Source organism: Vipera berus (genome assembly GCF_964194415.1).
Source record: "Vipera berus genome assembly, chromosome: 5".
In the NCBI taxonomy this organism is placed as follows: Eukaryota; Metazoa; Chordata; class Lepidosauria; order Squamata; family Viperidae; genus Vipera; species Vipera berus.
In genome coordinates, this window is record NC_138207.1 from 17,690,160 (window position 1) to 17,707,110 (window position 16,951).

At 41.3% G+C, this 16,951-nt stretch overlaps 1 protein-coding gene across 1 annotated transcript; it reads right to left on the bottom strand.

Moving 5' to 3' along the window:
- Positions 1-73: 73 nt before the first annotated feature.
- LRRIQ4 (leucine rich repeats and IQ motif containing 4) lies at positions 74-10,420 on the bottom strand (the record flags this gene model as incomplete). The annotated part of the gene is made up of 6 exons (XM_081329987.1): positions 74-217; positions 3,368-3,564; positions 3,656-3,794; positions 5,388-5,561; positions 7,473-8,622; positions 10,416-10,420. 6 exons carry the CDS (start codon positions 10,418-10,420, stop codon positions 74-76), a joined length of 1,809 nt encoding a protein of 602 aa, XP_081186113.1.
- Between the last annotated feature and the right edge of the window lie 6,531 nt (positions 10,421-16,951).

Below are 16,951 nucleotides of genomic sequence, written 5' to 3' on the forward strand. Positions count from 1 at the left end.
CTCGTTTGTGTTTAATCCTTTTGTTCTTTTGCTCGAAGGCTTTCCAAAGCCCCTGCACAGCCCCCCAAAATAATTATTTCTTCTTGTCTTTGGGTTTTTCTTTCTCCTTGCCTTTCTTCTCCTTTTTCTCTTTCTTGACCTTCTTCATCATTTTCAGGATCTCTGAATAGGCTCCGATCCCTTTGCGCACTCTTAGGCCACGCCACCAAGCCTGGACCTGTGGGAATATGGGGGAAAAGCCCAATTGTAGTTAACGGTGGCTGTGTTCGCTTTGCAGTTGCTGGACGGGCTATATTGAGCTCCTCCTTACTAAACGTGGGCTTGTTCATTGATTCAGACATAAAATATTACAGAAAAGGTAACTCTTCTATTTTTCCCCACATCATTCAGTATCCTGCCCCTTTATTTAAAGCCACGTTTCCTTTATTTATTTATTTATTTATTAATGGGACTTATATCCCGCCCTATCTCCCGAAGGACTCAGGGCGGCTAACAACAATAACATAGAATAAGTACAGAAATTAAGATAAAATTAAAATTAAAGTCATCTGTGCAATAAATTAAAATTAAAAATTAAAAATAAATTAAAAATTGTAAACATAATTAAAATCCCTGTCAGTCCAGGTCAGCCAGGTGGAAAAGGAGTGTTTTGAGGCCGCGGCGAAAGGACTGGAGATCTTGGGCCATCCGAAGCTCAGGGGGGAGCTGATTCCATAGGACTGGCGCTCCCACAGAGAAGGCCCTTCCCCTGGGGTTCGCCAGCCGACATTGTCTAGCCGACGGTACCCTGAGGAGGCCTTCTCTGTGTGAGCGTACTGGGCGATGGGAATTCGTTCCCGGTAGCAGATGGTCCTGCAAGTATCCTGGGCCTAAGCCATGTAGGGCTTTAAAGGTAAGTACCAGCACCTTAAATCTCACCCGGAGGGCAACCGGTAACCAATGCAGCTCATGGAGCAGAGGTGTTATATGGGAGTATCGGGGAGCTCCCATCACTACCCGTGCAGCCGCATTCTGCACCAGCTGAAGCCTCCGGGTGGTTTTCAAGGGCAGCCCCATGTAGAGAGCATTGCAGTAGTCTATACGGGAGGTAACGAGTGCGTGGGTGACTGTACGTAGGGCATCTCGGTCCAGAAAGGGGCGCAATTGGTATACTAGGCGAATCTGGGCAAATGCCCCCCTAGCTACGACTCCAATATGATCTTCAAAACTGAGTCGTGAATCTAGGAGGACGCCCAGATTGCGTGCTCTATCAATGGGAGGTAACATCTCTCCTCCTATAATCAAAGATGGAACCTCTTGGACTAAACGAGATGACGGTACGTAAAGCAACTCAGTCTTGGCCGGGTTGAGCTGAAGCCTGTTCTTTCCCATCCAAATCTGTACCGCTTATGATAACCAAGATTATTAAACCTGTACAATTTGCCTTTCTTTCAGCATTATTGCCCCCTAATCCCACACAAATCAGATTATACTTTTTATATCGATCATAATTTCTGAGGCTATTGTGATGGTTTAGTCATACTTTTTGGCAGTGCTTAAAAAAAAAAAAGGTGCCGGAACTCAAGAACAAATCTGGCTCCAAACGAAAGCCCTTTACGGAGCAAGGGGGAAAACGCTTTAGGGCAGGGGTAGGCAACCTCGGCTCTTTTATGACTCATGGACTTCAACTCCCAGAATTCCTGAGTCAGCATAGCTGACTCAGGAATTCTGGGAGTTGAAGTCCAAAGGTCATAAAAGAGCCGAGGTTGCCTACCCCTGCTTTAGGGAGCTTCTGAGGCACAGATCACGTGAGCAGCATCAGCTTCTGAGGCACAGATCACGTGAGCAGCATCAGCTGATGGACGCCATTGCCACGGCTTTTGAGAGGGCCCTCGTCCTCCTCCGCCTCTGATGACCTCATCCTCCTCCACCTCTGATGACCCAGAGGCTTCCTTCGGAGGCAGAGCAACCAAGGTGGCGGTGGTGCTGCTGCTTTGGGAGTGTGCCTGGTCCCTCAAAGAGATTCACTCCAGGAGCCAGTCCTGGTCCCTGGCGGCCAACACGGGGGTGAGGACCCCATGAACCAAGGCACGAGAAGAAGGCCTGCTTTCAGGGCTGTGGAAGTGTTTCCGGGTCGACCTTCGATGCCCCCGATTTCCCCAGGCAGCTTTCTTTCACCGAGCCAGAGCCTTACTCACAATGGCGGCTTAGAAGGAGCCAGTTCTTCCCTTCAAAAAAAAAGGTGCCAGAATGCTATTCCGGTGCATTCTATGACAAAAAAAAAGCACTGCTTTTCAGTAAGCCTATTTGGTGCCTGGCTTTTTTTTTTTTTAAAAAAGAAGCTTATTACTAAACGTCTTAAAAGCGTCATGTCTTACAAATAGCAAGAAATTACATCCATTCACTTTCTCCAGTAGAAAATTGCTGGCCACCGTCCTAGAGCATATTCATGGCTGTCTTTTTTTATACAAATAAGATAGTAGCGGGATGCCAGCCTCGTGAGAAGGACATGCCGAAATAATAACTCTGTCTTTGCTGCAAGGTTACACTAAGCAGGATCTTGCAAGTACAATCTGAAAGTACATCTCCTCTGCCCTCCTCACCTTTACAGTCCAAGAAACTATGCAGGGTCCCTTCTAAGAGGTTTGCCATGCCCCCCCACTTCCTTCTGTGGACTCAGCTGCCTTTACAGGTAGTCCTCAACTTACGACTTGGTTGCTTAGTCTGTATGACAGACATGGGGGGGGGATCTGAATTCAAAGCTCCATCAGTCACATGACCACACTTTGGATGCTTGGCAACCAGGGTAAAATTAAAGCTGTTTACAGCATCCCACAGTTACATTATTGCATTTTATGAAACTTTTGTTGAAACCAGCATTTGCTTCTGGTTTTCAGTAAAAATCACACTCATAGCGATCTATTGGTTTGCTTAATGACTGAGGATTCACTTAACAACCTCAGCAAGTTACTTAATGTCTGGTGCAAAAAAATGGTGGTAAAATCAGGTTGGTCGAGTAACTAACCCACTTTACGACTGTCATGAGTTACACTTGTGAAGGGCAGACTCCATCCATTATGGGGGTAACTCAAGGATTACCTGCAATGGGCCATTGTCTACTCTTCAGCTCTTCCTCCTATCTCCCCAAATCATTCCCACGTGCCATCACATATAATTATTTACACATAATCATGGTTTTACATTCTTATGAGTGAAAAATGGAGTTTGATCATAAGAACTAAGGATCATAGCATTTTCCCCAGGAAAGACACTATTGATCCAGACCTGGCCATGTTGCCCCAACTGTTTAAGATGAAGAATGTTTCATTAGATATTTAACCTGTTCTCCTGTATGCTTCTGACTGTCCTCCTTCTCCCAACTTCATACCTTTATGGTTGTCTCTTTTGTTTTTCTTGCCTGTTGTAAATATTCCCATATGGCTGACAACCCTTGACTAAACACCTCCACTGGTGGGTCCATCATAGGATTCCCTTTCAGTGATAGAACTTGCAATTTTTCTAGACTGTCCAGGTTCTCTGGGATTTGAAATAATTGGTTGTTATGGAGTAATAGCTTCTGCAAACCTAAAGACAAATCAGAAAAATAATAATAATGATGAGCTAAGTTGGCTAAGAAGGCCAAGAATTTTCTTTGTGTCTGTGTTTTTCTTTTTACCTTGTAGTTGGCATATGGAGTCAGGCAGCTCTATAAGAAAGTTGTTATGAGCGTCAAGTATTTCCAGGTTATTCAATAATCCTATGCTTGATGGAAGGTACTCCAAGAAGTTGTTTTCGATGTACAGTTCTTTTAAATTCTAAGGGGGGAATGCACATGTCCATTTGGCCAGATGTGGCTACTGACTTGTCCAGAAACTCAAAGTAATCTTCAGAAAACTTTAATGAGAAGCCACATTTAATTTTAAATGGGAAAAGAAGGCAAATTTGAATCTGCAAGCCCTTCCACAGAACTGACCACTTTAGGATGTCTGTCTCCTGAATCCTTGCCATCTCCATTCCTTTGCCCCAAAACTATCTAAGAGTCTACCTGCTGAGTAACATCTCAGGTAAGTCAGCAATCTTCCAGTGAAGAGATAAAACACAAGGATCAACTTATGGGGGACTCACAATTTCCAAACCAAAGTTCAGCTCAGTCAGGGAAGATGAGAAAACAACACCAAAATAGGGCAGGCCAGTTTGATCTAGTAGTGACTAAGGCACCAGGCTAGAAAGTGGAAGACTGTGAGTTCTAATCCTGCCTCAGGCATGAAAGCCGGTTGAATCACTTTAGACTGGTCACTCTCTCTCAGCCCAACTCGTCTCAGAGAGTTGTTGTGGGGGAGATAGGAGAAAGGAGTATTAGATATTGTTAGTCGCCTTGAGTTATTTATAAAATACAGATTAAAATAAACACTGATAATATCCTGGTGCTTCTAAAAGTCGGTGGGAAATTCCAAGACTTTGATGACAATTGAATCCCATCGATCTGTATTTTTACCCCACATCTCCAGAGTAAATGGTGAAGAAAGATCTTAGCAGCATTTTCTCTGTGGCAACATTTTGTGAGGACCTACAGGTAGTCCTCAACTTACAACCATTAGTTTAGTGAATGTTCAGAGTTACAACGGCATTGGAAAAAAGACTTATAGCCAGTTTATCACACTTATGACCGTTAGAGCATCCCCATGGTCATGTAATCAAAATTTGGATGCTTGGCACTGCAGTGTCTTGAGGTCATCCAATCACCTTTTGTGACCTTCTGACAAACAATCTCAATGAGCAAGCCAGATTCACTTTACAACTGTGTTACTAACTTAACAACTGCAGTGATTCACTTAAAAACTGTGTCAAGAAAGGTCATAAAATGGAGCAAAATTAACTGTGTTGCTTAGCAACAGAAATGTTGCTCAATTGTCATAAGCGGAGGAGTACCTATACAGAATCCCTTATGCCCCTGACAGATGCCAATCTCAGCTTTGCACAGCATTTGCAGCTGTTAAGTTAATCAGATAGGCTTTTTTAAAAAAAAGAAAAAAAAAGAAAAAAGAATGCATCTCACTTTGAACAGTGAAAACCTGCTGACTGCTTAGCTTCAGTGGCATCACCAATTTTTTTTCTTTTTGCAAAGAATGATTAATAAGTATGCATATGTGCCCTTTATTTTTTTCTTAACCCAAGAAATGAGGAAAAAGTCAGATCAAAACTCTATAAAATCTTGATCTTAACCAAAAGTCCAAGAGGCAATGAATTCTAAATCAGTGTTTCTCAAACTCAGCAACTTTAAGATGTGTGGACTTCAACCCCCAGAATTCCCTAGCCAGTATGGTTGGGGAATTCTGGGAGCTGAGATCAATTGCTGTTTACATTGCAAATGTCTTTTCTTCAATTTGTATGTTAGTATTTTTTCTTACCTGCAATTGGCTAACATTCTCTGGTAAAACTGTTAATTTGGTCCCTGTATCTTGTCCCATGTAGAGTGTCTCTAGTGATACAATATGGAATATTTCCTCAGGGAACGAGACGAACCTGTTGCCGGTTAGACCAAGGCTTTTTAGCTGATAAAGCTTATTTACGCCTGGAGGTATCTTGATGTTTTCAAAATACAGATTTGGGAAAATGCATATTATTCAGTTTGTACATTTTAAATGGGTTCTAAAAGTTCTCTACGTGAAGTAGTGTCATTGATTACCAAGTACCCTTTCTAAAACAGGAAACCACTAAGATATCTACAGGTGATTCACAAACATCAAGATGGCAGCTGTGATCACATGATTATGGTCTCCCTCTTGACTTTCTTGAAACCCCAGCTGGCAGACACCCCTGGAGACTACTAACCGACTTGAATTCTCCAATATCCTAAAACCTTATTCTCTTTCTCCTTTTTAAACTTCTCTTCCCCTCCTCTCCCTCAGTATGTAATGCCTGGTGAGTCTTTCTGGGACTTAAGAAAAAAGATCACTAACTCCAGCTGAAATATAATAATAACAAATGATGTCTTTTAGAAGATGAAAGGATATTTTATTCTGCCTGGAAATGTGAATCAAGTCACCAAGCACCAGAAACGCTGTAGATGCTATTTATTTATTCATTTGTTTCTTTGTTTATCTATCAAATGAAAATTACAAATTTGAACAAGCAAAATGAAAATAAATTATGTGATAAGGACAATAGGCATGTTTGTGTACTTACTCCCTTAAGAATCTTTTAAATACGGGGTGAGGTCCACAGAAGTTAAGTTAGAATTAGAACTGTGAAATTTAGTAGCTGAGACAACTGAATTAGGTAAGATATTCCAGATTTTGACAACTCTGTTACAAAAATCTTTTTTTTTTACAAACGAGCTTAAGACGCTTTACATTAAGTTTAAAGTGGATGTTCACACACCTTACATTACGATTAAAACTAAATAAATCATTTACAGGTAAAATGATACCATGTGCAATTTTATATGTATAGATATGAATACCTATCCAATACCTATATGTTGGGATCTCAAGTCCCATAATTTTCAACTGACTGGCAGTCATAAGATTTGTTGCCCTAGTACATCTGGAAGACTTGAGAATGATCTTAGGATGGGTTTCTATAAACACATTTCATGGAGGTCCACCAGGGTGAGCTACCACAGGCTGAAAGTATCTGCAAGGCATGTTCCAAAACAAGGGTGTCAAACTTGTGATGTCACATGACGTGTCACAACATATCGTGACTTTTTTCCCACTGCCAGCAATGGGGTGGGCACAGTTTTGGCATGATGCATCCAGCCTGCAGGCCAGCAGTTTTGGTTTGGTTTGCAACCACAATGGCACAGTGAAAGCTCCACCAATTTTGTGGGTCCCACATGAAACACACATAACAAACAGATGGAGTAATCTTGACATTTCTGACCGCAACCTGTGGACACCCCTGCATAGGCTCCCCATATTTTTTGACTCAGATCTGCATATTTCCTTAGCCCCATGTGGGGAGAGAGAGAGCTGAGCTAACTAGCAGATTTTGGCCACCATAGCTCAAGTTAAAAAAAACATTAATTTCAGACTGCACTTTTTAGTACAAAATTATGTTACAAAAGACCTCTTAAAAACTAAGGGGATAGAAAAGCACACACATCACAAATATTATTATTATTATTTTACATGCCCCAAAGCATAAGTTCCCATGTTTTTAAAGATGAAAATGTGTGTGATTATGTTTATGGCATTGTTGGTTTAACTGAGTGGCCTGTGTTTTCCAAAAGTTTATTTTGTATTTGACAATCTAAACTTGAGAAGTGCCCCTAGCAGGTAAGATTCTGTATTTTTACCTCTATTCATCTTTTATACTTTTGGGCACACCCTGTAAAGTATACCAGTGGTTTTCAAAGATATAAATCTAGTAACAATCTACAATTATTGGTCCTTTTTAAAAGTATTTAAGGTTGTCGTAATTGAATTTTAATTTACTATGGGAGGTCATCTGACTAGAAGAACTGGGATCAAAATATGATGGATAAATACCTCACTTATCTGATTGTCATCCAGGGACAATATCTCCAAATTTTCCATTGCACAGATCTGCGCTGGAAATTCTTCCAGAAGATTTTCACTTAAATCTAAAATTATTATATTGGTTAGTTTTCCAAACGAAGGGTGTAACTCTTTTAGGCCACAATTCTTCAGGTAAACCACAGTAAGGCATTTCCAATGCCGTAACAGACGTGGAAAACCAACCAGGGCATTCCCCGATATGCTAAATTCCTTCATTTCTGTCAATTGCTTTAAACTCCGAGGGAGTTTGTACAATTGATTTGTTGACAAATCAAGCAGAGACAGTTTACAACACTTGCTCAGTGAATCAGGCACCATTGTCAGCTTGTTGCGGGCAAGATAAAATTGAGATAAATTCTGCAAGGATGAAATTTCATCTGGAATGACACTCAGATTATTTTTCTCAAGATCTATAATTTCTAGATTATGCAGTTGACAGAGTTCCAAAGGAAAATGTTCAAATCCATTCTCCTTTAGATAGAGCTCTTGAAGTTTGGTAAAATTCACTATTTCCTTGGGAAGACATTTTAGGTTGTTGTTAGAGAGCCCCAGCAGTTTCAAGTGATGAAGGTGTTTGCAGATTTCCACGGGAAATTCATCCAGATTTAAATCATAGAACCTGAGATGAGAAAGGAGCCTTATTTTACTGATGACTGTAAGTGTATTGTAAGGAAGTGGATTACTGCTCACATCCAAACTTCGGAGACATTTCAGTTCTCCCAGTTCCTCGCATAGCTCTGATATCCTGTTATTATTCAAATAAAGAACCTGTATATTCTTAAGACTACTTATTGCTCCTGGGATGCTACAAATTTCATTTCTTTCCAGATGTAGCTCCTCTAGGTCTTCCAGCTCAAACACTTGCCATGGGATGGTTTTCAATTTCCTGTTGGCTAAATCAACGAAAAAAATTCGGTCTGTGATCTGCACTGGAACCAGAATTTCCTCTTTTGATTCTTTGTTCCCCAAAACTTCGTATATTATCCTTTCATCTTCACTCAAATCCCCTTCCTCTGCTGTTGGCAGGTTCTCACATTCTACAATGGTAGGGAAAATTTCAGAGCGGAGAGCAGATGCTTTTGCAGTATAAGAGGTCTTGGAGACACCAATTGGCACGTAACTGTTTTCCCAGAAACAGAAAGAGAAATACGTTTTCAGCCATGTCTTAAAAAACAGGTGTCCTCAACTTACAACTATTTGTTTAGCGACTGTTCAATGTTACATTGGCATTGAAAAAAATGGCTTATGACCAATTCTCACATTTACAATTGTCACAGCATTACATGATCAAAATTCAGACAGTTGGCTACTGGCCTGAATATATGATGGTTGCAGTGTCCCAGGGTCACATGCTCTCCTTCTGCGATTTCCCAAGTGATTTTTGACAAGCAAAATCAATGGTGGGAAGCTGAATTTGTTTAATGGCTATGTGATTTAGTTAGCAACTGCAATGTTTTGCTTAAAAACCATGGCAAAAAAGATAGTAAAATCGGACATAATTCACTTAATGACTGCTTTGCTTAGCAATGGAAATGCTTTCCAATTGTTGCCATAAAGGATTAAAGGTAAGGTAAAGGTTCCCCCGCAAATGCGTGCTAGTTGTTTCCAACTCTAGGGGCCAGTGCTCATCTCTGTTTCAAAGCCAAAGAGCCAGCACTTGTCCGAGGATGTCTCTGTGGTCATGTGGCCGGCATGACTAGACACCAAAGGCGCACAGAACACTGTTACCTTCCCACCGTGGTGGTCCCTATTTTTCTACTTGCATTTTTACGTGCTTTCGAACTGCTAGGTTGGCAGAAGCTGGGATGAGTAACAGGCGCTCACTCTACGCGGCACTCGGGATTCGACCCGCCAAACTGCCGACCTTCTGATCGACAAGCTCAGCGTCCTAACCAACTGAGCCACTGCGTCCCCTAAAATGTTGCATTACTCCATTTTACAGAGAAGGTGTGATCTAAAATTAATGAATCCAGTAACCAATTAAAGAGATTTTATAAAAAGTTTTGAAGCAATATTCTGTGTATCATATAAAGAATGAGATGTGTAAGAATTGTTGACATATTTTGCTTAATGAGGAAGACATTTTTCCCCTTCCAGACAACCACAAATTTATGCCCAGCTATTCACAATAGAAGAAATTACTGCCTCCCAGGTAAAAAGAAAAGTAACTTATTACAAATATTTGGGGCAGGTTATGCTTAAAACCTTCTGTAATGGGTGTTTGCTTTGCTGTCAGTTGTAGGTTGATACCAAAACACAGAATGTTGCTTATTGTTATGTTACTATACATACTTCTGCTCTTCTGAACAGAATAAAGTTAAAGTGTTAATGGTTTCTAGGTTTTCTATGAAATATATAGTATCATTCCAAAGGTGCTGTTCAAAGGCAATTGGACTTTCTTATTGTTTTCCTTGAAAATATTTCACTTCTCATCCAAGAAGCTTCTTCATTTCTGGCTGACTGACGGGGAATGGATGGATTTATATTCTTAGCAGTCATCTGGTCATTAGCCCCTGAGGTCCTTAGCTCTGATCCTGGGGGTATAGATAAACTCCCAAGTGGACTAAATGACTTCCAAACTCTCAGAGAATTAACCACCAACCTTGAGTGCTAACACAGCAAAGCAGTGATTCTCAAACTTGGCAACTTTCAAGGTCTGTGGACTTCAATTCCCAGAATTCCTTAGCCAGTAGGGTGAAACCACTGTTTGAAGGAGAGAAGGCCCCTCTAGGGGGAGGAGGAGAACTTTTTTCAGCATGGAGTTGATTCGAGGGAAGACACATCTAAGATCAAACCCTTAAGTCTGTTTCTGCTATTTTCCAAGGGAAGGCAATCAATCTGGCGAGATTCTTGTAAAGAGGTGTTTGACAATAAAAGAATGCTTTGGCCTATTCATGAAGTTGTTTTGCCTACTTCATGCTGGTTGGAGAATTCTGGGAATTGAAGTCCACTGATCTGAAAGTCGTCAAGGTTGAAAAATACTGTTGCAAAGTATTGTTTCAAATTTTCAGAAAAATAATTAGAAACAATAGCTCAGAGTTTTATTTGATAATGCAATTACAAATCTGGGACCATACATAACTGGGCTGAATTGAGACAACTGTATGACAAAATGACATGAAAGAGGAAAACTCTTTTTTCCCCCCTGGAAATAGGAACAGTAATTGTTTTTAATCCCTGTAAGTTTCCACTTGCTTCCTGACACAACTGTCAGATTCTGGGACGCTTGCCTTTTTCAAATAAAGATTGAATCTGATTCGCTGATGGACCACTGATGTCATAAACTATTCCGTAGCAGTTGACATTCATGCTGAAGACTGGATAGGCAGAAACTGATATTAAGGAAGTAGAAATAGAAAACATGATTGCCTCAAGCTCAACTCAACTAAGTTCCCCCATGGACAGTTCCATCTCAGAGTCAACCTCAGCTTCCAAGGTACAGAAAAATGATGGAAATAAAGCCAGTAGCTCGAAAGAACTTTGCATACACTCAATTATTTAAAGGTCGGCTTTCTTAAGCTGATATACAGAAACCCAGACCTAGTGCCAAACCATTCCTAAGGTAGTTTATCACAGTACAAGTATGCTGAGAAACGGACAGGTAGCATTGGAAGCATTGGTGCATATTACCAGATTAGGATATGCCTCTCCTATCACCGCCTATCCAAGCATTAACAAGTTTTTTTCCCCAATAAGCTGATAGCATAAAGCAGTGATGGCGAACCTTTTAGAGACCGAGTGCTTGAACTGCAACCCAAACCCCACTTATGTATCATCGGGTGCCGAGTGGGTGTGGCTCATTGGGTGGGTGTGGCCCATTGGGTGGGTGTGGCCCATTGGGTGGGTGTGGCCCATTGGGTGGGCGTGACTGCGGTGGTAACGACAGACTGGGTGGGACTAAAAAGTTCAATCCATCAATTCCAACTTTGCGAGATCTTTTTTTTCCCCCGCGAGTTGAAATTGATTGATTGATTGAACCTTTTTTCTTTGCACACGGCAGCAGAGGCCTAAAGCGAAAAGGTTTTATAAAACCCAGTTGAAAGCCTAGGACTGGGGCGACAGCCTGTGTGCACACAGAGAGGGCTCTGCATGCCACCTCTGGCACGCGTGCCATAGGTTCGCCACCACAGGCATAAAGCAAGAATTAAATTTGGACTTGCATCTGTATGGAAAGCCAACAAAATTACAGTTAGGTAAGGAATGGTTGAAAAGTATTAATAGCTACCGAAATTCTTACTCTGTTGATCGAGCTTTCCTGTAGGCTGCTATTTTTGATTGAATCAGTTCTGAAGATCTATTTGTACTCAGAGAGATACTTCCCTCTGAAGCACTGGTCATGTTCATAAATTCTTGTTATTTCTCTGTGGAAGTAGAGCCAATAAAAAGCAGATAGCTGCTTGGCTTACTGCTTTTCTTAAGCTTCTTGTGCATTACTTTTCTGTATCCTCTAATTATTACAAAACAAAAAGAAATCATGACATACATTAATGTGATTTTAGCTGCTGTCACTGTGGTTTAGCCAATAGGAAATATCTTCATATAAATGTAATGGGCAAAGAAAGTGATCCAGATGAATGCTTGGTGATTTTCCAATAGATTTTTGTAAAAACTTCAAAATTTAAAATTATGCTGGCAATTGCCAGGTTCTCTCAGCTCGTAAGACAAAATACTGCAAAAATATATTTGCCAGGATCCAAAAATACAGATAAGCACATTATAGTAAAACTATGAAGCCATTACAAAAGAATTCCAACAACTGTTATATATCAAATGTGAGCTCTATTTACACTATGATCAATGTTCAGTTCTTGTGGTTCTTTCCTTTTAATAAAGGGCTAAAGTGATGTTTTCAATATAAGTTGCAACTTCCTTCTGTACTTTGCTTTGATCTAGTACTAGTTTACTGCTCTAGTATTAGGTGGCTTAGTTTTGAGAATGAGATGGTTCACAGAAGTTTCTACTCCGCAGAAGCAGAGAATTCTTGACAAGCAGACAAATATTTCTTCAGCTATCAGAGAAGACCACAAAAACAGGGGTCTCTTGACACAACATTCGAAGGAAGGAAGGAAGGAAGGAAGGAAGGAAGGAAGGAAGGAAGGAAGGAAGGAAGGAAGGAAGGAAGGAAGGAAGGAAGGAAGGAAGGAATAGCAATCTATTTTCAGACTCTACCAATATCCTGTATAACAATGATCCTATGGTAGTTTGGCAAACTGTGAGGAATGGAAATTGCTAAGGAGCTGGAATGCAGAAATTGGTAGAACTTGCTGGCAATGAAGAAATAGTTCAGCTCAAAGCATGGTGGATCTCCAAAACTGTATCCTGCAAAATAGAGCACATTGAGTTGTAATTGACATAGAAATAAATAGGCTGAGCTCAATTTTGATGAAAGCAATGAGCAATGAGCAGATCCATACCCTTGGTAGAAGTGCCCTCAGACTATATTAACTGAATTAGTATCTAGAAAGGGGAAATATAATAATAAATAATAATAATAAATAGCAATAATAACAATAATAACAATAATAACAATAACAACAACAACAACAACAACAACAACAATAATAATAATAATAATAATAATAATAATAATAATAATAATAATAATAAGTTGGAAGGGACCTTGGAGGTCATCTAGTCCAACCCCCTGCTCAGGCAGGAAACCCTATACCATTTCAGACAAATGGCTGTCCAGTCTCTTCTTAAAAACTTCCAGTGTTGGAGCATTCACCACTTCTGGAGGCAGGTTGTTCCACTGGTTAGTTGTTCTAACTGTCAGGAAGTTTCTCCTTAGTTCTAGGTTGCTTCTCTCCTTGACTAGTTTCCATCCGTTGCTTCTTGTCCTGCTTTCAGGTGCTTTGGAGAATAGCTTGACTCCCTCTTCTTTGTGGCAGCCCCTGAGATATTGGAACACTGCTATCATGTCACCCTCACCCTTCTCTTCATTAAACTACACATGCCCAATTCCAGCAACCGTTCCCTATATGTTTTAGCCTCCAGTCCCCCAATCATCTTTATTGCTCTTCTCTGTACTCTTTCTAGAGTCTCGACATCTTTTTTACATCATGGTGACCAAAACTGGATGCAGTATTCCAGGTGTGGCCTTACCAAGGCATTGTAAAGTGGTATTAGTACTTCACGTGATCTTGATTCTATCCCTCTGTTAATGCAGCCTAGCACTATGTTGGCTTTTTTGGCAGTTGCAGCACACTGCTGGTTCATATTTAAGTGATTGTCCACTAGGACTCCGAGATCTCTCTCACAGTTACTACTATTGAGCAAGGTACCACCTATACTATACCTGTGCATTTGATTTTTCCTGCCTAAATGTAGAACCTTACTTTTTTCACAATTGAATTTCATTTTGTTAGATAGTGCCCAGTGTTCAAGTCTGTCCAGATCCTCCTGTATCTTAAGCCTATCTTCTGGAGCATTGGCTATTCCTGCCAGCTTGGTGTCATCTGCAAATTTGATGAGTTCCTCATCCAAATCGTTGATGAAGATGTTGAAGAGCACTGGGCCCAGAACAGAGCCCTGGGGCACCCCCACTACACACTTCCTTCCATGTAGATGCAGTTCCATTGAGGACCACACGCTGAGTACGGCCTGTCAGCCAGCTATGAATCCATCTGGTGGTGATGCTATCTAACCCACATTTTTCTATCTTATCAAGTAGTAGGTTGTGATCTACTTTATCAAATGCCTTACTGAAGTCCAAGTAAATTATATCTACAGCATTCCTCTGGTCCACTAGTTTTGTCACTTGGTCAAAGAATGCAATAAGATTTGTCTGGCATGATCTGTTTTTGACAAACCCATGTTGACTTTTAGTGATAACTTTGTTTGCATCAAGGTGTTTGCTGATTTGTTGTTTGATTATCTTTTCCAGAATCTTCCCAAGTATTGAGGTCAGGCTGATAGGTCTGTAGTTTCCTGGATCTATTTTTTTTCCCTTTTTTGAAGATGGGAACTACATCAGCTCTCTTCCAGTCCTCTGGTAGTTCCCCAGTGCTCCAGGATCTTTGAAAAATATAGTTCAGTGGTTCTGAGATCATGTCTGCCAGTTCCTTGAGAACCTTGGGGTGTAATCCGTCTGGTCCTGGTGATTTGAACCCGTCTAGGCTGGACAGGTGCTCACTTACCATTTTCTTGCCTATCTTAACTTGCGTTTCTATTCTGTTTTTTATGGCACTGGTTTTGGTAGGTTGGACTGTTTTTCCCCTTTGTGTAAAGACAGATGCAAAAAACGAGTTAAATAGTTCTGCTTTCTCCCTGTTGCTGGTCACCTTCTTGCCACTTTCCCCCACTAATGGACCAATCATTTCCTTAACTTTTTCTTGTTTCTTATATGTTGAAAGAAGCTTTTTTGTTATTTTTGACTTTGGTCGCAAGCCTTAGTTCATTTTGAGCCTTAGCTTCCCTCACTTCATCTTTGCAGGCACGGGCTGTTTGCTGATATTCTGCCCTAGTTATGTGCCCCTCTTTCCACTTATACTTATCCTTTTTATCTTTCAGTTTATCAGAGTTCTTTATGCAGCCATGCTGGTTTCTTTTGAAAGCTGTTATTTTTCTTCTTTGTTGGTATTGTGCTAGACTGGGCCTTTATTATCTCACTTTTCAAAATTTTCCAAGCTTCTTGAGTTGTTTTCCCCTTTAGGATTCTCATCCATGGAATTCTTCCCAAGGTCTCTCTAAGTTTATTGAAATTAGCTCTTTTAAAGTCCAAGACTCTAGTTTGGCTGTATTCTATTGCTTGTGCTTTCTGGAGATCTTAAAAAGGTGAGACAGCCATTTACCGAGAACTCTCAACCTGAGGACTCTCAACTTTTAGCGTTTCTCCATAAGGCCATGGCTCAGATGATCACACAAATAGCTAGAATCAGATTTGTTTGAGGGACATTGCAGAGCTGCAGTCCAGATTGGGAAATGAAAGCCTACTCCAGAAGGCAAATCTTTTATTTTCCAAGAAAACTCCATAGATATCTACGAAATCACTTGGAGTCAACCTCAAGTGAAAGGAAATTGCTTTTTTTTTCCTGCAGAATTTAGTGGGCTATTGTGGAGCGTGATCAGAAACTATGCAAAAGGAGGGACAATGCATGCATACATACTGTATGGTGCTAAGATATGGAAGTCATTGAGTTTAGATCGGGGGGGGGGGTCTTCAAACTTGGTCCTTTTATGACTTGTGGACTTCAATTCCCAGAAGTCATAAAAAGGCCAAGTTTGAAGACCCGGTTTAGATGTACTTAACTAGGCAAGGAACGATGTTCGACATTTTCTCACACACCTAAGCCTGAGCTTCAGTGAAAGCAAATGGATCAAATTCCCACTAGCCCTCGCAAGAGTTAAAAGGCAGGACAAAACGATCGATTTATTGATTATTAATATCCCGCGTTTTTCATGCGGGGGCTCAAAGCACTGCTCCTTCCTCCTCCTATTTTTTTTTTTCTTCCTAACAAACCACTGGCAAGGGAGGGCCATCTTGAGAGACCACTCAGAATGTGCGAACGCGGCCAACCGCAGCCTCGGCCGCTTCTCAAGGAAAGGCATCCAATCTCAGACGGTTGCCACGTGAGGAAAGGGGGGAAGAAAGGGAGGCGGCGCATGCTAATTTCGAAAAGCGTGTGTGGTCGCCATAGCAACCGCGGTCCGGGCAGCGGGTGTTTCTCTCGAGCAGCCGGATCTTTGCAAGCATCGCTTCGCAGCCACGGAAGGAGGAAAGGCAGCGTCAAGGCAAGCGCTAGTCCCTGCTCCAGGATGCTAGAGCTGCATGGCAAGGGCTCTCCCCTCTCCATTTCATGCTCTCCTCTCCTAGTCGTGTACTCGGAAGTATGCCTGGCGGTTGTCAAATGAACATCTGTAACTCGGAGAATGCCCAGATATATATGGGCCTTTAGAAATTAGAAGAAAAAGATACTCAAGTGAGCATCGGTAGGCTCACATTGGGCCCCTATGCCAGTACTATACCTTCATACAGGGAGCCAGGGCTTTTTTTCTCATAGAACGCTCAGAACGGAGTTCCGGCACCTTTTTTGGGTGGAACCTTGTAGGGTAGGCAAGGTGGGTTGTATGACATGTGTGAGTTCCGGCACCTTTTTCTTTTACAAAAAAAGCACTGGAGCCCTTGACTTACAAGAGTTTGTTTAGTGACCGTTCGAAGTTGCAAAGGCACTGGGAAAAGTGACTTAGGACCAGTGGTGGGATTCAAATCTGTGAACAACTGGTTCTCTGTGTGGATGCCATTTTTCCTGGGCCTGGTCAACAAAAAATTAGCTACCGGTTCTGCCGAAGTGGTACGAACCGGCTGAATCCCACCCCTGCTTAGGACCGTTTTTCATACTTGTGACCATTGCAGCATCCTTATGGTCACGTGATCAAAATTCAGATGCTTGGCCATTGACTCATATTTATGATGGCGGTAGTGTCCTGGGGTCATATAGTCTACCTTT